This window comes from Neoarius graeffei, chromosome 25 (assembly GCF_027579695.1).
Source record: "Neoarius graeffei isolate fNeoGra1 chromosome 25, fNeoGra1.pri, whole genome shotgun sequence".
Lineage (NCBI taxonomy): Eukaryota > Metazoa > Chordata > Actinopteri > Siluriformes > Ariidae > Neoarius > Neoarius graeffei.
This window is the reverse complement of record NC_083593.1, coordinates 31,320,096-31,343,064: the sequence shown is the minus strand read 5'-3', so window position 1 is coordinate 31,343,064 and position 22,969 is coordinate 31,320,096. Positions and strand designations below refer to the sequence as shown.

Below are 22,969 nucleotides of genomic sequence, written 5' to 3'. Positions count from 1 at the left end.
TGATTAGTTAAATAAAACTTGATATCAGGAAACATTACAAAAAAAAAAACCTTTGGAAACTCGCTGATCTGCCATGTCATGTTCAGGATAAATGCATTTTCTTCAATAAATGCTGCTCGTGAGGTACACTGACCATTATCCATACCTGAAAGAGAACCCTTCGTGGTTTAGGAGTTTTATCAGTCCGACAGGCTCATTCGGTTGCCGAGTGCTTTGGCACGTTAAGAAGCAAAGGCCAAAGAATGTTTCTTTGTTTTACAGACTTTGGAATATCACTGGTTTCAGATGATGAACAGTGTCAATTGTTATAATCTTCTATAACCGAAGGCCATTCCACAGACCATGGAAATATTGCTGGGTCACAGTTCAAGTACGTCTTTTTCCCACCAGAGAAATGTAAACTACAAACACTTGTCCATTTCGAATCAGTTCGAAGATTTTCATTCTGGATTAAACTTATCCATTTTTTTCTTCTCAACTGGCAGCTGATAAAAGTTCAAATTAGGTGTTCTCTTTGTTCTGGAAACACACTTAGGCACCCAGCAATTCACGTTAGGCATGGTTAAAACCGGTTAGACAGAACAATGCAGTGTTTAACAAAGGCAAAAGTAAACAAAATAGCAGAGCTGACCCCGGGTATCATCCATAATGCATTGCGGTAAACAAGCGATGATGTAGTTATGGGTTAGGGTTATTGCAAAGAGGTGTGAATGTGAATTTATCTCATCTCATTATCTCTAGCCGCTTTATCCTGTTCTACAGGGTCGCAGGCAAGCTGGAGCCTATCCCAGCTGACTACAGGTGAAAGGCAGGGTACACCCTGGACAAGTCGCCAGGTCATCACAGAGCTGACACATAGACACAGACAACCATTCACACTCACATTCACACCTATGGTGAATTTAGAGTCACCAGTTAACCTAACCTGCATGTCTTTGGTCTGTGGGGGAAACCAGAGCACTCAGAGGAAACCCACGCGGACACGGGGAGAACATGCAAACTCCACACAGAAAGGCCCTCGCCGGCCACGGGGCTCAAACCCGGACCTTCTTGCTGTGAGGTGACAGCGCTAACCACTACACCACCGTGCCGCCCTCCAGGTGAGCTAAAAATTAAAATTTCTCACATTTCTTAGTATCAAACAGCACATATACATTACTTAATCAACACATATACCAACTTTCAAGACCATACCACTCATAGTTTTCAAGTTCTGCTCCGGAAACAAAACCTACCCCTAAGACTAACCTGAGAGACTAAGTCTGAAATTGTTTCCATGGAAACATGAAAAATTAAAATTTCTTAGTATGAAAAGGCACATCTACATCACCTTGTTAACATGTATACCAAGTATACGTGAATAGTTTGGGATATATGCTCCGGAAACGAACATTGCTCTTAGGAACTAAGTCAAAATCTATTTTATATGAAAAAAAATTTTTTTTTTTTTTTCAAAAATCCAAAATGGCAAAAGACACCAGTTCACATGTTGCTTGATATGTATACAAAGTTTCATGAAGATATCTTCAGTCGTTTTAATTCAGTAGTTTCGTTTGAGCTGGGGATAAAAATCCATGTCACGAATCAAAAGTGGTAAGGTGAAGTGCTAAAACATAACCACTTCAGTCTTGCCATTCTGCATGAGGAATAAGGAAGTTTAACTGAATACCTGAGCCCCCAACAGAACATCATCAAAGAACCTAAAATTACACATTAATTACACTATAATTAGATCACATTTATTATTTATTATTTTGAATATTCCCTGGTTTCACCACCTACATAGTGCTTTGATTGCATAACTGATAAAGAATGCTTGACTAAAACATCCTGTTTCTCTCGAAACTTTGTGTGTTGCTCATTTTATGACTTTAATACATTATTTCAGTGATCTAAAATTAAACATGTTTAAACCATTAAAAATGGTTAAACTGCCACTTAAGGTAAAAACAAATAATTAAATAAAATCTGTATCATTATAAAACACACATCTAAAACAAATTGATTCACAAGTGAAAGCATCTTCTGATCTTGTTACACAAATTAGTAAAGACAGACAAATTTCCCCATGGCTCTGTAGCAAATTGTGTAAAATATAAAATTGCGCAAACCTTACGTTAATGCTGGTTCTGTGAAACTGATAAGATCATGATGAATGACACAGCAGGTCTGTATGGTTTGTGAATTTTAGGTGTTTCTCCAGCACCTCTGCAACAACTGAAAAATCAAAGTTTCCAGCCTGATCTTCTTAACCACTGTGTGACAAGAAAACCTCAGAAATAAATTAATAATATATGATTCACTATCATTTGACATTTGATCCTACAATCAACTTTGAGCAACGCTGACCTTCTCCGTACTGTAAGTTTTTATCAGGCTGAAGAAGATATTAAACTAGAAAACCATTATCTGCAACATTATCCTGTTCAGGGAAAACAGAACACCACCTATAGTGTCTTCACAAGTGCAACTGAAACTGATTTAAAGATTAATTTCATGTATTATAGTGATCATACTGGTCCTAAGGGCTTGTATTTGAAGTTTAAGAAATGCACAAGTTGGTGCCTTATTAAAAAAATAGAAGACTTTCCATAATATTTGCAGACGTAGAATTAAACGATGCTTAAATCCAGGATACTGAATGTAACTAACTCCAGGGAGGAGCACGAGTTAAAATGTTGTCCTGATACATTTCTGTAATTTCACCTTTTAAAAAAATAGTAGTTTATAACTCCAAAATTGTGTTTCATATTTCACCAATTTTATCTGTTATGAAATAATGGCATACAAAACAGCCCAGTCTTGGCCAAATCTATATTAAATACTTCAAATATTGTCACATCACATGAGTGGAATGATGCCAGAAATCAGTCAGATCATGCTCTGAGACAGGGAACATGGTTAACTGATCTTTTTTTTTTATTAAGCCAGTGTTTCCAACCTAAAACAGAGCCAAGGCACCCACAGGACTACCTCCAGAAACACACACAGGATAAGTCCAACACTGGGAGAACATGTCCAAATGAATTTGCAATATATATGTTACAGGAACCCACACACTTCTCCTATAAAGACGGATTCAACATTGCATACCTCATCACTGAGCAGCTCTTGTGGCACCCCAAACTGGCAGAATATTTCCTTGACTGGCTTTAATGGAAAGTAGTGCAAATCTTTGCTGGACAGGGATATGCTTCATATCACTTTATGAAGAAGTCCATGGTCACCAGGATGTAGTGGTTGCTGATGTCATTGGTAGGAAAAGGACCCAGTATATCCACCTGAACCTGAGCCATCAGAACACTGGAATACAATGACTGGTCAGAGGCACGGGAGCACTGACTGGGGTCGTATGCCATGCAGGAATCACAACAACGCACAAAATGTTGTCTGCAGCTGTGAAAATGGAAGTCCTGTGCTGGCTGATTTCCGCTGAATGCCGTGAGGCCCTTTCTCCTGCAGGTTCTGGGGTATTAGCAGCTGCCAAAGTACACGACCAGGTAAAGTGTCCTCCCAGCGGTGATACATTATTATCACACACGTTACAATAATACACTGACAAAGATGAAAATAGCTTCAGCAACGACTGCATAAGTAACATACTGCAAGTAAGAAACTGCAGTTAGTTCATACAGCAACAATTTTTTGAAAATTCTACATTTGTAACTCTCAAAAAGAAAATGTATTTAATTATGGTTTTTACTCTGAAAATTAAGGTCTTCACAAACCATAGAAACTAGACAAAACCACTTTAGTCTTACAAATATTCATAGAATACAGAAGGAAATTGCATCATCCCATCCCATTATCTCTAGACCCTTTATCCTGTTCTATGGGGTCACAGGCAAGCTGGAGCCTATCCCAGTTGACTACGGGCGAAAGGCGGGGTACACCCTGGACAAGTCGCCAGGTCATCACAGGGCTGACACATAGACACAGACAACCACTCACATTCACACCTACGGTCAATTTAGAGTCACCAGTTAACCTAACCTGCATGTCTTTGGACTGTGGGGGAAACCGGAGCACCCGGAGGAAACCCACGAAATTGCATCATTCTCCAAAAAAATTTTTTTTTTTCTGAATCATTGAGTTCACACAGAGAAAATCTGCAGTTCACAGGAACCCACTGGAGTTAGCCAGAGCTAAGCTCAATTTTATACACAATAAAGGAACACATGGTAAGTCTCCCATTACAACGTAGGTCTTGTTTTACACCTGCAGCTTGGTGCTCATGTGGTGTTTGAATGCTGCGTGTTCTCCAGAACATCTGCAATGGTGGAGTAGCCAAAGTCTTCAGACTGATGTGAATCTTTTGGTTTTATGAAGTCTTGATAGACAACTACCAAAGGGTCCATAGTCGGAGTAGCAGCTTCTTCCTGAAGAAAATTCACAATACATGCATCAGGCAAAAGTTACCGAAGAAACGTTGACACTGAACATATTCACTGATAGCATTTTAGCTAGCAAAAGAATGTACATCTAGGTTACATGTAACATTTCACAGTATGTTTATCCTTTTACCTGTAACTGTGTGGGTTCGTCGTAAATAGGTTCTGTGAAAAGCAAAAGAAAGTGATTACTTTCAAAAGGGCAGCGAGAACAGGATCCATTATGTGTAAAAATTTGGGTGATCTTCATACCTTCTGTTGAAGTAGTTTTTATTTTTCGATGACCTAAAATAAAACAATCATCTGAAAAGATTATTCAGAATCAGAAACACATACATGTAGAATCATCCATTCATCCATCCATCCATCCATCCATTACCTGCAACCACTTATCCTGTGCAGTGTCACAGGCAAGCTGGAGCCTATCCCAGCTGACTATGGGCGAGAGGCGGGGTACACCCTGGACAAGTCGCCAGATCATCGCAGGGCTGACACATAGAGACAAACAACCATTCACACTCACATTCACACCTACGGTCAATTTAGAGCCACCAATTAGCCTAACCTGCATGTCTTTGGACTGTGGGGGAAACCCACGCAGACACAGGGAGAACATGCAAACTCCGCACAGAAAGGCCCTCGCCGGCCACAGGGCTCGAACCCAGGACCTTCTTGCCGTGAGGCAACAGTGCTAACCACTACACCACCGTGCCGCCCACATGTAGAATCAGATATTTCAAAATATATTGTTTAATATCTTTAATATAAAACATTGATATTTTATTTATGATCACTATACTAAATGAAATTCATCTTTAAATCAGTTTCAACTGCACTTGTAAAGATACGACAAGTCTGTTTTCCCTGAACAGGATGATGTTACAGACACTGGTTTTCTGATTTAATATCTCAGTCAGCCTGATATATATATATATTTTTTTATCAGGCTGACTGAGATATTAAATCAGAAAACCATGGTCTGTAACATCATCCTGTTCAGGGAAAACAGACTTGTCGTATCTTTACAAGTGCAGTTGAAACTGATTTATATACAGTGAGAGTAAAAAGTATTTGATCCCTTGCTGATTTTGTTGGTTTGCCCACTAATAAAGACATGATCATTCTATACTTTTAATGGTAGATGTATTCTAACATGGAGAGACAGAATATCAAAAAGAAAATCCAGAAAATAACTTTAAAGAATATATTTTAATTGATTTGTATTTCATTGAGGGAAATAAGTATTTGATCCCTCTAGCCAAAAGCACTTAATACTTGGTGGCAAAGCCTTTGTTTGCAAGCACAGCGGACAGATGTTTGTTGTAGTTAACCACAAGGTTAGCACACATATCAGGGGGAATTTTGGCCCACTCTTCTTTGCAGATCTTCTCTAAATCATTAAGGTTGGTGGGCTGTCGCTTGGCAACTTGGACCTTCAGCTCCCTCCATAGATTTTCGATTGGATTGAGGTCCGGAGACTGGCTGGGCCACTCCATGACCTTAATGTGGTTCTTCTTGAGCCACTCTTTTGTTGCCTTTGCTGTATGCTTCGGGTCGTTGTCATGTTGGAAGACCCAACCACGGCCCATTTTCAACTTCCTGGCAGAGGGGAGGAGGTTGTCCCTCAGGACTGCACGGTACATGGCTCCATCCATCTTCCCACTGATGCGGTGAAGTAGCCCTGTGCCCTTGGCAGAGAAACACCCCCAAAACATAATGCTTCCACCTCCATGCTTGACGGTGGGCACAGTGTTCCTGGGGTCATAGGCAGCATTTTTCTTCCTCCACACATGACGAGTAGAGTTTAGGCCAAATAGTTCAATTTTGGTCTCATCTGACCACAGAACCTTCTCCCAATCACTTTGTACATCTTTGAGGTGATCATTGGCATACTTTAGGCGGGCCTCCACATGTGCCTTCTTAAGCAGGGGTACCTTTTGGGCACTGCAGGATTTTAATCCATTGCGGCGCAAAGTGTTGCCAATTGTTTTCCTGGTGACTGTGGTCCCAGCTGCCTTGAGGTCATTCGCTAACTCCCGCTGTGTGGTTGCAGGCCGATTTCTCACAGTTCTCATGATCATTGCCACCCCATGAGGTGAAATCTTCTGTGGAGCACCAGACCGAGGTCTATTGATGGTCATGTTATACTTCTTAAATATTCTCACAATTGCACCAATGGTTGTTACTTTAATACCCAGCATCTTGCTAATGTTTTTGTAGCCCATTCCAGATTTGTGCAGGTCAACAATCCTGTCTCTGAGGTCCTGAGAGAGTTCTTTGGTCTTACCCATGTTGGAGAGTTTGGAATCTGTCTGATTGTCTGATTCTGTGAACAGGTGTCTTTCATACAGGTGATTAGTTAGAACAGGTGTCTTCAATTCAGGTAACAAGTTGATTGGGAGTGTCTAACTGGTCTGTGAAAGCCAGAACTCCTAATGCATACTAGGGGATCAAATACCTATTTCCCTCAATGAAATACAAATCAATTAATAAATATTCTTTAAAGTTATTTTCTGGATTTTCTTTTTGATATTCTGTCTCGCCATGTTAGAATACATTTACCATTAAAAGTATAGAATGATCATGTCTTTATTAGTGGGCAAACCAACAAAATCAGCAAGGGATCAAATACTTTTTACTCTCACTGTATATGCATATATATATATATATATATATATATATATACACATACACACATGCATATATATACATATAATGTAATAACAATGCAGCACAGGCTTGTGTCACTTATCTACGCTGAGTCACATAAAATACTTTGTTTTTAAATCAATAAAAGAAATCACAATTCCACCTTCCCTTTGAATAGTTTTAGACCAAACTTTGTAGCATCTTTAGTGCTTTTAGGAATAGCTTTTTCTTTCATAATTTGTAATTCTTCCTCACTTACAGTGACAAAGCAATTGGCTGCCATTTTGCCGAGCTGTTCGAGGTGTTGATCAAGACATAGTCCGAATCTCTCGACCAATCAGCGCGTGCAATTTCTGATAATCACCTGCATATTTATACTAAGAATATTTATTTATAGAGCATACTTATTTATTTTAAAAATTAGACACAAGGCTTCTGTTTTCTTTCCTTTTTAAATTTTTAACAAGAAAGAAGTGCCTCTCATTCTCCTGTCAGGTAAATATTCACTCTATTCATTCACTGCATTCATTCTGAAGGTTAAATTTCCATATTCGTGTGAATTTTTATCATCGCTGACTCAAAATCAGTTAATGGATATATTAATGAACAGACAACCTTAAATGAGATTTACTCTTATTAACCTGGTTTTAAATCACCTGCTGGATGTTTTGTTGCAAAAAAATGTTGATAACTTTGTGTCACTAATGTTGTGAATGCTGATACACATTGTCCATATTTCTTTGCAGATTTTAGAAACAAGCTATCTAGAATTTGCAGTCAGAAAAATGTTTAGTTAATGTTCCTATAAGGAATGAATGTTGTATTTACCATAATATTTGCAGATGCAAATTAAAATGATGCACAAAAACAGAAGACCGAGGAGTGATCCAACAGGGACCAAGATGCGTTCAAGGACAGAAACTCTGGGAGAAGTACCAGAGTCCTTACAAGGAAAGCCAGTACTGTTACCTAGAGTAAAAAAATTTTTTTTAAATAAATGAATAAAAAAGTCAAAATATGGTATTTAATACAACATGGGGTTTTCTTTTCAAACTATTTTATCAGATATGAGCTAATTGCATTAAGAAATTATTATTATTAATAATAATAATAATAATAATAAATTATCAAATGTTGTTATACGGTAGGTGCTAGGTTCCCAATTATGCGGATTAAATCTGAGGCTTATTTGTCATAACTTGTCGCATTCAAATTTGTTTTGAGTTTAATACTGTAGTTGAAAACACCAGGACTGAATTCATATTTAGCAATTTATAACAAATGCACAAATATCTCACCATTGATGCTGACTTGCACCTCTGATTTTCCGTTTTCATTTGAAACTCGACAGGTGTATGTACCGCAGTCTGAACTGTTCGGGTGGGATACCCGCATGGTCGTCTTGTTCTCACTGAAGGAGAATCCCTGGTCTTCAGGCAGTGGAAGGCCATTTCTGAACCATTGCAGCAGCTGAAACTCCCCCTTGATCCCACACGTCAGGGTCAGAGATCCAGGAGAAGAAGAGACAGTGATGTTTGTTGCAGCTGGAGAATTTGGAAAAGTATGTTTATAATAGATAAGCCAGCTGCCAAGAATCTTAATCATATACAGTAAAAGTAGTACAGGTGAAATAGGGAACTCACTCAGAAACGTTAATGTGATATTAAAATATTTAATGGTGCTATTTGTAAATGTAGATTTCTCCTCATAAATGCCTTCATCTTCTGGTGTCAAATGGACCAAAATAAGACTCCTATTCTCTGAATTAAAATTAATGTTTTGGCAGGGATCTGGGCATGTAGTATTATTTGGCTTCTGAAACAAATATAACAGTTTTTTTGTTGAATTTTTAGCTGAATATTTATTCCATTCCACAGTGCACACATCTGAATGGTGTCCATAGCGTCCTCGGAGCTCCACTTGCCCATGCAACACTCCAGTCACTCTCTCACCATCAACCCCCCTGCCTGCAACACAATGTCAGATATACCAGCATTTTCATGATTAAAAATTATAAAATTTTGAATGCTGGGTGAATATGCTAAACTTTTAACGTTCCATATCAATAAGTGTTTAAGGTTAAATGCAACAGATAGCATTTACTTTGTTATGTAGAAATGTGAAAAATCAAAAAGTCTTACCAACAAACATCCAAAGAAGCACCACAATGAAAAAATCACCTGCTGGCATTGTAAATATTACTCTAATTTGCCTTCCTATCTTTTCAGATCCATTTTACTGCTGAACACTAAGCACTCTGCTTGGAACGAATGCTCTCGTGTCAGTGTTAGTTACACGAGAGCACACTATGTACAGATGCTTATAAGCACAGTCATTGTGAAAGGCAGCTGATGTCAGCACCACGTGGTTTCACACAGACAAATCTGACAATAAAAGGAAGAAACAGTGAGTCACGGTGTTTGAGAAAAAAAGGCTTTATTTATTAAAATTACAGCATAAAGAAATATTTGCAGCTATACATACAATTTGCACACATTTTATATTTATAGAAATTTTCTTAATAAAAATGACAGACTGCTGAGAAGTTAAATTAGTGCTGCTGCCACTTGTAATGGGAGGAGTGGGGTGGAGTGCAGTTAGAAACTTAACAGTTCTTTCATAGGGCATCTGTTGGGTTCACACGTTGTAGGGATGTGGGAGAGAGATCACTCTATTATGAGTGTTTCTGCTTCTGCAGTAGCAATATGTCGAGTAGATGGCGTGTTGGACTCGTGACCCTCTGCCAAATTCTTAAAATGCTATAAGACAAGATTGAGAAATATTCAGTGATGTGGTCTCAATCAGATGTGATGCAAAACTGGTGCGTCACACATACACAATTTCCTTTTGACACTGATGCTTTTGAAATTTCACAGTAAAGAAGTTTATTCAGTTTTTTTTCTTCAAGCCTTTCCTCTGAACATTTTACAGTTTTTAGCTCTGAAGTCTATGTGACAATGTTACTTCTTGTAGGAACGTTGTTACACGCTCACCAGCCACTTTCTGCTGTTTTATGCAGTTATCTAATCAGCCAATCCCTTGACAGTAGCATGATGCATAAAATCATGCAGATACAAACCAAGAGCTTCAGTTAATGTTCACTTCAAACATCAGAATGGGAAAAATTGTGATCTCTGACTTTCACTGTGGCATGGGTGTTGGTGCCAGATGGACTGGTTTGAGCATTTGAGAAACTGCTGATCTCCTGGGGTTTTCACACACAGCAGTCTCCAGAGTTTACACAGAATGGTGCAAAAAACATCGAGCAACAGTTCTGTGGGTGGAAATGTTTTGCTGATAACAGAGGTCAGAGGAAAATGGTCAGATTGGTTCGAGCTGCCAGGAAGGATATAGGAATTCATATAATCATTCTTTCCAACTGTGGTGAGCAGAAAAGTATTTTTTGCAATAGCAGACCACCACATTGGGTTCCACTCCTGCCAGCCAAGAACAGGAATCTTAGATTCAAGAACAAGTTCCTATTAAAGTGGCCAGCGAGTGTAAATAGTTATGCTACAGAATCTGTAGAATGATAATACAGTGGTGCTTGAAAGTTTGTGAACCCTTTAGAATTTTCTATATTTCTGCATAAATATGACCTAAAACATCATCAGATTTTCACACAAGTTCTAAAAGTAGATAAAGAGAACCCAGTTAAACAAATGAGACAAAAATATTGGATCATTTTCCTCAATAAATAAATGACCAAGTATAATATTTTTGTCTCATTTGTTTAACTGGGTTCTCTTTGTCTACTTTTAGGACTTGTGTGAAAATCTGATGTTTTAGGTCATATTTATGCAGAAATATAGAAAATTCTAAAGGGTTCACAAACTTTCAAGCACCACTGTACACCATTGTACTGAGGACTGTATTGTGATTACAGTCTGAGTTCTAGTAGCTACTGGACAGTTCACGTGCATACGTCCATATAAATTACTTTCAGTCGCAGTTTTAAAATGCTGTTTAAACGTGTAAGGCGCTACAATGATCCTGAAGAGGCAGGAAGCTGCAGAAAAGGTGATGCATTATCTGGTATATTACAGGTTGTATACCAATGCTATAATGGGACACATTCACTTAGTGGTAGTGGGACACTTATTCCAAAACATGAAAATCCAGATTCAAATAAATAGCAGTACTGATTTTAGAGATTAATTATTTTTGAGTTGTTCAAATGTGTAGGCAGGGCGCAGTGATGCAAGTAAGATCCTGTGGACAAAAACGTGTTAAACCACAACCTACTCTAAACTGTAGCAACCTTTTCTCATACCAGGGTACTGAAGTGTAAAACTGTAATAGGTCAGACACAACTTTTACGTGCATCTATTGTTTCCGATGCTGTTTAGTCAGGACGCTGTGAGAACAGAGAAATCTGACATTTCACAGGGGAGCACAGAATAAAACAAACCTGGGAGTTTTTGAATTCAGAATAGAGCGTGAACAGGACATGGAGAGATTGGATTCGATTCTTGTACACTGGAATGTCCAAGATACCTGTAGAAATTCATCTATTAATTCATCCATTAACTCTGTAATGCAGATCCTTAAAAAATAAACAAATAAATGACAGTTTAACTAACCACAAATTATGTCAATGTACTCTGCAAGGTCACAGTTAATATCTGCCGTCGGAAGGTTAACCTGGGGGGCGAGGAGAGAGAGAGAGCACATGTTAGAAAGCCAGGTTTTATTCTATGGTACATTCATTCACTCTGTATGATAATACTGAGAAATACACTTTGTAAACGTATAATACACTTACATGTTTAAAAAAAAAAAAGAGGCATAGCTGACTAGCTTTTGATGGGCAGGATTTCTTGGACCCTTTTTTTTTTACGTAACTATACGTTTCACATAAAACAACATATGTACAATTAGGTTCCACACATTCACTAAATTGTTATTATACCCCCGCTCCAAAAGAGGGGAGTATACTGGTTTACCTCTGTCCGTCCGAAACACCCTTTTCCTCAGCAACCACAAATCATAGCCAGTTGGTACCAAACTTCAGCTTGGGGTTCTATACTGGGCGGAGCTCGGGTATTGTGTCAGCGGGAGGCGGGAGATGTTTGCCCCCCCCGATATGTTGCAGTAGCCCAAACAGTCTATTATACTAGCCAATTCTAAACGTTGGCTTACACTAGCATAATTTCAGCAACCTTTCCATTCACACATGTAACATGCAGTACAAACCAAAATATTTAATGTGTTTATTTCAGAAAAAAAAAAAACTTTGATCATAGCTGCCTATTCCGGTCAAACAAGCAAACAACAACTTTGCAAACTCATTTAACATGTTAAAGGGACAACAACTATCCCATCCTTTTTAAAGAAAAGAAACTTAGGCTAAATGAAAACAATATCCCATAGCCCACGCCTATCAGAAAAATGAGCGACTGTGAACTCAAGAATGTTAAAAAGTTGGCCCACTTTTAAGAATTTCAACAAAGAAAAAACAGACATGTAGCCTAACAGGCCTAAAAGGACATGCACACTGCAAAAACATTTAATCTATTTTGAGCTTTAGCATCCTCTCCTTCATGTTTGCAAATCTGTCGACTACTTTATCCTTATTGACCTCAATGTCTCTCTCGATACAGAGCAGCGCCAGGTCTGACAGCCGCGACTCACCCACGGTGGAGTGCAAGAAACTCTTAATAAGTTTTTAATACGAAAAAAAAAAATCCCGGTCAGTGGGGGCCCCCCCTAGCGGTGGGGCCCCGGATTGTTCGTGCCACAGCCCCACCCAAATCTCCACTACTGGTTCTATACCATTTTCATGTCTGTCACACATCGACTTCCTGTTTACTGACTGAAGGTATTTACGAAACATATAGCGTGGATTTTGACACCATTTCAAAAAGCAAGATGCCATTTCAAAATGACAGTTTACTACGATGCTATTTGAAATCCCTGGGGGGGGGACACACTACTCTTTACTTGTCTCAGGGTTAAATTATTTGTTGAAGTCAACATTCATAATAAGTGCCCTATTCCTTCGATTGCCTGCGTTCTGAAATAAGCAAGAGCAGGGGGATATGTAAGTGAGTAGTAGCTCACAGTCGATCTTGTTTTAACACCAACCTTGCCCAAAAGCTCCTCAAACTCAGGTGGCCACTCCTGCATCAGGGTATCGATATCTGGCATGGGTCTGAGTAAAACACACAGAAATAAATTTAAGACACCATCTTCTTTCTGAAGCTACAGTTCGAAATTTGTTTATGCTGAACATCTGTGCCAACTGAAGCAGTTCGTTGCAGCACAGTGCGTGTTTAAGCAGCTGTACCCAGTACTCTGTGTACAGTATACAGTATATGAGAGAGTTTGCTATACTTTGTAGTGTGTTATTGCAAGTTATATATAATGCAGGGCGGCACGGTGGTGTAGTGCTTAGCGCCGTCGCCTCACAGCAAGAAGGTCCAGGTTCGAGCCCCGTGGCCGACGAGGGCCTTTCTGTGCGGAGTTTGCATGTTCTCCCCGTGTCCGCGTGGGTTTCCTCCGGGTGCTCCGGTTTCCCCCACAGTCCAAAGACATGCAGGTTAGGTTAACTGGTGACTCTAAATTGACCGTAGGTGTGAATGTGAGTGTGAATGGTTGTCTGTGTCTATGTGTCAGCCCTGTGATGACCTGGCGACTTGTCCAGGGTGTACCCCGCCTTTCGCCCGTAGTCAGCTGGGATAGGCTCCAGCTTGCCTGCGACCCTGTAGAACAGGATAAAGCGGTGAGAGATGATGAGATGAGATATATAATGCAGTGTGTGCTTGTATTTGTACCTGGTGTAGTGTACAGTAGCTGGTGGTTTGGAGCGATGTAGTTCACTGATGCTCTCTATCCAGTTATCGATAGCTTTTGGGTTCTTCTGAGGGTTTTCAATACTCTTCACTTTCACTTCCTATAAAAGATATTTTTATTGTGTCTTTAGCACGAGTGGACAGAATGAGGAACCTATGGACACTGTAGAACACAAACTAGCTCCTGCAAGTAATACTTCAGTATATATACACTGTAAATCAGTTTGAAATTCATTCATGCACTGCGTTTCAGACATGAGGGATTAATTGTTTGTGAGTGCATGTGTACTCACAGCGATGTTGTGTTGTTTACTGTTCTCAGAAAGCCACAGGGAGAGCACAGTAGGGTCAGATTGTTTAGCACATGGTTCATCCAACACCAGCAAGCCCAGACCATCCGCCTTCCCATCTGGCCGAGGAACCTCACCACATCAACAAAAACATAATATAATATTTAAAGGTAAACTCCCTTTCAGATTTTTCAAGTGTAGGTCATCAAAAGAATTTTCCCCAACACCCAATTATTTTTGTTTAGTGGACCAAAATCTGCTGAATTCAATAACAGACTTCCAATTTTATTAGTTTTTCTTCTAATAGAACAATTAATGAATTTAGAGCCACATGGCCCTAAATTCTCTGCTATTATTACCTGCTTCAACATGACCCAATTCAAGATACTATGTCATGCATCATGTGGTGGGCTTTCCCCGTTCACGCAAGGCATTGTGGGATACAAATTTGAAATAGGAGAGAAAAATGGAGGATGTGTGTGTGAATGAAACATGAAAGACCGACGACAGTAACAGAAAGCGAGAAAAAAAGACACTATGTTGCAAAGGAAAAAAAACACAGGACCAAACTAATAAATATCGGCGGTCAGCGAGCACCTCGGTGTGATCAGCTGTTCATTTAGCGACAGAATGATGTAATGGTCAGTGCACGGTCAAAGGTAAACCTGTGCATGCGCACACGGACTTCATCTGTCTGCTTGACTGCACAAAGCAAGCAATTTCATGCACATTATTTGCTAGGGAAGCCCCTCAAATGAAATAACTTCCCAGCCATTTCCCTGATAGTTTATGAGATATTACAGAAATAAACATACATCACAATGACCAAATTTCAAAGTGAACTAAATTTCACTGATTTTATGAAATTGAAAGGCTGCCTTGCTTTAAAGCTGTGATTCCCAGGGTTGTCATTCTTAAAAAATATATATGATTTTTTAAAATAAGATTGGAAAAACATTATTATTATTATTATTATTATTATTATTATTATACTCACTTTAAGGAAAGCATCAATGTCGCCTACTGCTGGAATGAAGTCAGGAATAAAAGGCTTCAGCTTATGGTCCAATTCAATTGTCTGTGGTGTGTATCTGAAAGGGAGAGCATTTATAATGGTTCATTTTCACGTTACATCAGAGTAAAATGTGTGAACATGTATTTCCATTTTTAAGTAATGTTCCAAGAATTCAAGCTCTCAGTCTGAAGTGAGAGTGTCTGTGGTTTGTGTGGGACTGTGTAGGAACTGGTAAGGAGCAGCTTACCGTGTGATGTACTGGAAAAGTTCTTTGATATCTGATGTGACACGAAGATGATCATAATCTGCCGGGTCATATGTTCTGTTGGTAGACAGACCCACACACAAAGATCACGACATGCATTAGCATGTAATGAGGTTTAGTTCAGTGGGTTCGGAAAGTATTCAGAAATCCAGGCGTGCAAAGCTTGAACAGACTTACCCAAGAAGAGCTGAAGCTTTAATTGCTTCGACAAAAGTACTGAATACTTATCTAAAGGAGAGAGTTCAGCTTTTGATACTTTTTTTTTTTAATTTCTAAAAATTTCTCACTTGCTGACATTATGGATTGTTTTTAGATTGACGGCCAAAAAGAAATTCTCCATTTTAAATTAAATCTATACGACAGTAAAAGCATGAAAACTCTAAAGGGGTCTGAATACTTTCCAAATCCACTATATATAATATTCATCATAAAAGAAACCGTTTGTTATATAGCTATTTGTTTTTGTTAAGGAAAGGTCAATTAAGCAGATAGTAATCATACAGTTAGGTCCATAAATATTTGGACAGAGACAACATTTTTCTAATTTTGGTTCTGTACATTACCACAATGAATTTTGAACAAAATTCAGATGCAGTTGAAGTTCAGACTTTCAGCTTTAATTCAGTGGGTTGAACAAAATGATTGCATAAAAATGTGAGGAACTAAAGCATTTTTTAAACACAATTCCTTCATTTCAGGGGCTCAAAAGTAATTGGACAAATTAAATAATTGTAAATAAAATGTTCATTTCTAATACTTGGTTGAAAACCCTTTGCTGGCAATGACTGCCTGAAGTCTTGAACTCATGGACATCACCAGACGCTGTGTTTCCTCCTTTTTAATGCTCTGCCAGGCCTTTACTGCAGCGGTTTTCAGTTGCTGTCTGTTTGTGGGCCTTTCTGTCTGAAGTTTAGTCTTTAACAAGTGAAATGCATGCTCAATTGGGTTGAGATCAGGTGACTGACTTGGCCATTCAAGAATATTCCACTTCTTTGCTCCTGGGTTGCTTTGGCTTTATGTTTTGGGTCATTGTCCATCTGTATTATGAAACGCCGACCAATCAGTTTGGCTGCATTTGGCTGGATTTGAACACACAGTATGTCTCTGAATACCTCAGAATTCATCTGGCTGCTTCTATCCTGTGTTACATCATCAATAAACACTAATGACCCAGTGCCACTGGCAACCACGCATGCCCAAGCCATCACAATGCCTCTGCCGTGTTTTACAGATGATGTGGTATGCTTTGGATCATGAGCTGTACCACGCCTTCGCCATACTTTTTTCTTTCCATCATTCTGGTAGAGGTTGATCTTGGTTTCATCTGTCCAAAGAATGTTCTTCCAGAACTGTGCTGGCTTTTTTAGATGCTTTTTTAGCAAAGTCCAATCTAGCCTTTTTATTCTTGAGGCTTATGAGTGGCTTGCACTGTGCAGTGAACCCTCTGTATTTACTTTCATACAGTCTTCTCTTTATGGTAGATTTGGATATTGAAACGCCTACCTCCTGGAGAGTGTTGTTCACTTGGTTGGCTGCTGTGAAAGGGTTTCTCTTCACTATGGAAATTATTCTGCGATCATCCACCACTGTTGTCTTTTGTGGGCGTCCAGGTCTTTTTGCATTGATGAGTTCACCAGTGCTTTCTTTCTTTCTCAGGATGTACCAAACTGTAGATTTTGCCACTCCTAATATTGTAGCAATTTCTCAGATGGGTTTTTTTCTGTTTTCGCAGCTTAAGGATGGCTTGTTTCACCTGCATGGAGAGCTCCTTTGACCGCATGTTTTCTTCACAGCAAAATCTTCCAAATGCAAGCACCACACCTCAAATCAACTCCAGGCCTTTTATCTGCTTAATTGAGAATGACATAACGAAGGAATTGCCCACACCTAAAACCAGTCTTAAAACTCATTTTTACTCCTTGGCCTTTAAGTCTGCATGAGACTCTGCTCTTGTTTTAGTGTTTTATGGTTTGCTTTTATTTATTGTTTTATTATTTCTAATTGGTTTTAAAAACAACGAAATAACTGTTCTACTGTCTGTTTTACTTATTTCATTGCTTTTAATTGTTTTATGTCTTTATGTACAGCACTTTGTTTTCAACTATGGTTGTTTTAAAGTGCTATATAAATAAAGTTGAGTTGAGGTTGAGACACCTGCCCATGAAATACCCTTTGAGTCAATTGTCCAATTACTTTTGGTCCCTTTAAAAACGGGGTGGCACAGGTTAAGGAGCTGAAACTCCTAAACCCTTCATCCAATTTTAATGTAGATACCCTCAAATGAAAGCTGAAGTCTAGACTTTATGTCCATTATATAACTATAACTTGAATATGTTTCAGTAAACAGGTAAAAAAAAAAACCAAAATTTGTGTCAGTGTCCAAATATGGACCTAACTTGTTTTTGTTTCCAAGATGTGACACTGGCAGTCTCCTAAGAAATTTAATTCTCCAGCTAACAGGGCAAACAGTGAGCGAGAGCTGTTGGATTTCATCTTATTCATCTGTATTATCTGTCATTTTTATGCATAGAACTTTCCAAATAGGAGAAGGTCTGTGGATTACTCAAGAAAATCCTGTCCAGAAGATCTGGAAAAGGTGCAGGATATTAATATACCTCTAAACTTCAACATTTTCAAAGCCTGTAGTTGGCCTGAATGTTTGTGATGAAACTCCACATATATTTCTCCACAATGTGCAAAACTATTGTATTGTGAAGCTTTTGTGCAAAAATCAAAGTACAGCTAGCTCTACTGATGATAGACAAGGGGTTATTGGGTTATGGTGTTTCCATAACTGTTCCTACCCTTCTGGAGCTGAACCTGGCTCCTCATCATCGTCATCTGACTCTGTTTCATCAGAATCATCATCATCATCGTCGTCATCATCATCATCGTCCTCTTCATCATTATTTTCAGTTGCTTCACGTGGACTAGCAGGTGGACCTTTCGTTTTTTGCTGTAAAATTCCAGCATGAATACAAAGTAAATTTATTTTCTCGATTCACAATGCTTATAATCTAGGCATGTTCTGATAATAAGTATTTGTACAGCATCGATACAAGCCTAAAACGTTTTATGCCATAAATGTGTGCAGTGTTCGCCAACAGGTCAAACAAGAGAACACGTGACACATAAGAAACTACTTTTCGCTTGAGTCTACTTGGGTACAAAACTTATGTCAGTTTCGAATCAGTATCAGATGACACTCATACTCTGATGCTGGTATCATACTGAAATTGTTTTTAATGTGCATCTCCTACAGCTTATAGCAGACTCATTTACCTTGGCACCATCTTCAAACTCATCACTGCCACTATTGGCCATGTTATTCAGCTGCTGTCGGCTTGTGTTCCTAAAGCCTGAAATCATAACATATTGTCATTTATTAGTGACAGAAAGGTTTTGAACAGTACAGCATTAAAAGTCTCTGATGACCTGCTTGCCGTGGAGTAGGTGTGTACAAACTGGCCACCTCTTCTGAGTCGTTGATGTCCAGAGTTTCGTCGTATGGCTGGTTGGCAATGAGCTGAGTCTGAAAACAAGTTTTTAGATGTCACACTGAAGTATACGGAAGAAATTAAGGTCACATACATATATGTAGTCTGTCATAATAATGACAGCGTATCTCATAATTACAAGATGTCATAATTTTGAATTACTATTTCATAATAATGAGAATATTTTCTCAAAGGTATGACTTGATATTTAATTATTAAGTCATTATTATGATAACTTAAGTCATAAATATGAGATAGCAAGTATTGTTCTATCCACATTCACTGGATATGAGCTCTGATTGGCTACTCTACACCAAGGCTATCAGCTCATATACCGTGAGTAGAGAAAAACAAAATGGCAGAGCGTGTTGCTGAACCAACTGAGGACGAAATAAAAACTCAACTCGAAAACAAAACCCCAAAAAACACACAAAAAAGAAACAAAATATGGAATAAAAGTATTTCATGGTAAGAATGTTTTTTTTCAAGAATTACTGTTATAACATTTTTCACAAATTGCTATTTCACCGGTTTGTTTACATTCTAAGTGGAAATGATTTTGTCAGATGTTTTGTATAAAGTTTTTATTTATCGAATTTGCAAAAAAATACAAATGCTCTGTTTCTCAAAAACCAGTGAATGTGGATAGAATAAAAGAATTACTCCAATCAATCTCATCGTACACGGCTTATAGTCAACTCAGCTATCAGCTCATGTATGACTCGATTTCATGGAATAACTTAATTATTATGAGATCGAGAACATAACTCATACAGATGAGATACATTATAATTTTGAGATAGTAAGTCATTATCATGAGAACTTAAGTTATAATTATGAAATAGTAAGTGTTAGGTTTTGATCTGTCTGTAGCGAAGGCAGTTGAATTGACAAAGTATGATCTAGGAATGTAGACCTCTGCCACCTAAGAGATTCTGCCTCACGGATCGATCCGGGAGCAAACAGGCACTGACCCAGACACAGCTGTTCAGAGATCTCATCTCATTATCTCTAGCCGCTTTATCCTGTTCTACAGGGTTGCAGGCAAGCTGGAGCCTATCCCAGCTGACTACGGGCGAAAGGCAGGGTACACCCTGGACAAGTCGCCAGGTCATCACAGGGCTGACACATAGACACAGACAACCATTCACACTCACATTCACACCTACGGTCAATTTAGAGTCACCAGTTAACCTAACCTGCATGTCTTTGGACTGTGGGGGAAACCGGAGCACCTGGAGGAAACCCACGCGGACATGGGGAGAACATGCAAACTCCGCACAGAAAGGCCCTCGCCGGCCACGGGGCTCGAACCCGGACGTTCTTGCTGTGAGGCGACAGCGCTAACCACTACACCACCGTGCCGCCCCCTGTTCAGAGATGTTTCTCGGTTTATTGTAGGACAAACATGAGTATATATCCACATTCAAGAGTGTATTGTAGCTATGTGACTGAATGATGATGATGTTGATGATTTAATTGACAAAGCCAAGTTGTCCAAGTATAACGTAAATAGATGATGAACCATTATGTCACTGGTTTAGACCACACTACTGTATGAAAGAAGAGAGACAATATGTCCCATTACATCACCCGTCAGGATCATAGTCTGATGAAAAGAATAAAGGCATTAGTGGTCAACATAAGCTTCATTAAGTGGAGAGCAGAATGTGGGAGCGAAGATGAATCTCAAGGATGTAACTAACCAAAACAAGTAGCAATCAGACCAGTCTGTCCCAGTTCAAGCATGCCAGACATATATTATGAGATCTTAATGGTGGCTGAAATGGGCTTGGATGTGAACTAAGCAGAATCAGAATCAGAACCGAGTTTATTGCCAAGTCCATTTTCACATACCAGGCATTTGCTTTGGTGGTTGGTGCTTGAACAGTTAAGATAAATGAATCATATTTAAAAAAGTAGTCTAGTTATATAAACAGAATAAAAACTAAGAAGAATCTAAAATATACAAATATATTGAACTTGTAAGGCTTGTGGTTATTTACTGCTCTAACGTTACGCATTAGTGCCGTATTAGTTCCGTGTAAATACAGACATTAATGCGTGTCAGTAAATCTCTGCTTCGTGATACTGAAGGCATTCGTTATTGCTCCCGTAGAGCACCATATATCAGCTCTGTGTTCAGTGATCTAACCTAGCTAAAAACAATTAGCCAACACTGATAGCTAACTTAATTGTGTGCAAAAAAAACAAAAACCCTGCTGAGTTAGTCGGCTAAACACGTTCAAATAAAATTCAAAAATAAATAATATTAACTCCATACACCATAGAGCAGCTCAATATATAAAACCTGATATGAATTTGCAGTAATGTTACCTTTTGTCGCTCAGACTTCTCCATGTAAGCTGTGTAATGTACTGTTGCCAAGAGACACCAATCTCGCGATGTTTTCTGCGAGACTTGGCTCGACGAGAAGCGTGTCAAGGCAAATCGATTCAGCGCACCGAGTCATTCGACTCCCAAAGGTGCGTTTCATCCAAGTGCCGTCTGGTCATGCATCTGTCGCTTCAATTCATTCTACGTTCTGATTAACAATATATTAATCTTTGCATTGTCTTTCTTGCAAAATCTATTAAAATAAATGTAAAATCATTGTGTTACATATTGCACTATTAAATTATCGTGTTTGTGATTACATTCCTTTTTTCACCTCTCCATTCCACTTCATAGGATATACCTCAATAGAACTGTCTGTAAATCGTTGTGTCCCAAATAAATGACACTAAAACAATTAGGTTTTTTTTTTTTAGTCGCGCATGGTAAAAAACCAAAAAAAACAAAACCACAATACAAGTAAAGGTACAAAGTACGTGCTGGGGGAGGGGAGGAAACTAACTGGCTTATAATTGGCCCTCCCCCAACTAACATTACTAGTGCATCTCAAAAAATTAGAATACCATGAAAAAGTTCCTTTTTTCATAATTTAATTCAAAACGGTAAACTTTCATATATTCTATATTCATTACATGTAAAGTGAAATATTTAAAGCCTTTTTTGTTTTCATTTTGATTATAGCTTATAGCTCATGAAAATCAGAAATCCAGTACCTCAAATTATTAGAATATTCCCTAAGATCAATCAAAAAAAGGATTTACAATACAGAAATGTCCAACTTCTGAAAAGTATATTCATTTATACACTCGATACTTGTTTGGGGCTCCTTTACCATGAATTACTGTACTGTATCAATGCGGTGTGGCATGGAGGTGATCAGTCTGTGGCACTGTTGAGGTGTTATTGAAGCCCAGGTTGCTTTGATGGTGGCCTTCAGCGTATCTGTATTTTTGAGTTGGGTGTTTCTCATCTTCCTCTTGACAATACCCCATAGATTCTCTATGGGGTTCAGGTCAGGCAAGTTGGCTGGCCAATCAAACACAGTAATATCATGGCCAGCAAACCATTTGGTAGTAGTTTTGGCACTGTGGGTAGGTGCTAAGTCCTGCTGGAAAAGGAAATCAGCATCTCCAAAAAGCTCGTCAGCAGATGGAAGCATGAAGTGCTCTAAAATCTCCTGGTAGATGGCTGTGTTGACTTTGGACTTGATAAAATACAGTGGACCAACACCAGCAAATGACATGGCACCCCAAATCATCACAGACTGTGGAAACTTCACACTGGGCTTCAAACACCTTGGATTCTGTGCCTCTCATAAGTCTGGAGTTCCTCCAGACTCTAGAACCGTGATTTCCAAATTAAATGCAAAAAGCATTTTCATCTGAAAAGAGGACTTTGGACCACTGAGCAACAGTCCATTTCTTTCTCTCCTTAGCCCTGATAAGACACTTCTGACATTGTCTCTGGCTCAGGAGTAGCTTGATATTAGGAATGCGAAAGTTGTATCCCCTTTCTTGAAGATGTCTGTTCGTGATGGGTCTTGATACACTGACACCAGCCTCAGTCCACTCCTTGTGAAGCTCTCCCAAGTTCTTGAAACAACTTTTCTTGACAATCCTCTCAAGACTACGGCCATCCCTGTTGCTTGTGCACCTTTTCCAGCCACCCTTTTCAGCAATGACCTTTTGTGGCTTACCCTCCTTGTGGAGGGCA

General features: G+C 38.9%; 2 protein-coding genes across 3 annotated transcripts; both read right to left on the bottom strand.

Moving 5' to 3' along the window:
• Positions 1–2,896: 2,896 nt before the first annotated feature.
• On the bottom strand, positions 2,897–9,413 carry LOC132873492 (HEPACAM family member 2-like). 2 transcript variants are annotated; one of them, XM_060909129.1, is made up of 7 exons: positions 9,182–9,413; positions 8,684–9,007; positions 8,339–8,584; positions 7,869–8,009; positions 4,644–4,694; positions 4,525–4,556; positions 2,897–4,379 (listed from the first exon to the last, which is right to left on the bottom strand). In XM_060909129.1, the coding sequence occupies exons 1-7, from the start codon at positions 9,228–9,230 to the stop codon at positions 4,233–4,235; spliced, it is 990 nt and encodes a 329-aa protein (XP_060765112.1). In that variant the 5' UTR covers positions 9,231–9,413; the 3' UTR covers positions 2,897–4,232. The 2 variants fall into 2 exon arrangements, with proteins under 2 accessions (XP_060765112.1, XP_060765113.1); XM_060909130.1 differs by having other exon boundaries at positions 4,644–4,676.
• Positions 9,414–9,459: 46 nt separating this feature from the next.
• On the bottom strand, positions 9,460–21,313 carry ift46 (intraflagellar transport 46 homolog (Chlamydomonas)). The gene is made up of 12 exons (XM_060909128.1): positions 21,239–21,313; positions 18,840–18,936; positions 18,687–18,763; positions 18,209–18,360; positions 15,387–15,461; positions 15,122–15,215; positions 14,128–14,256; positions 13,817–13,935; positions 13,128–13,194; positions 11,624–11,684; positions 11,452–11,537; positions 9,460–9,799 (listed from the first exon to the last, which is right to left on the bottom strand). Exons 1-12 carry the CDS (start codon positions 21,260–21,262, stop codon positions 9,707–9,709), a joined length of 1,074 nt encoding a protein of 357 aa, XP_060765111.1. The 5' UTR covers positions 21,263–21,313; the 3' UTR covers positions 9,460–9,706.
• Positions 21,314–22,969: the final 1,656 nt, after the last annotated feature.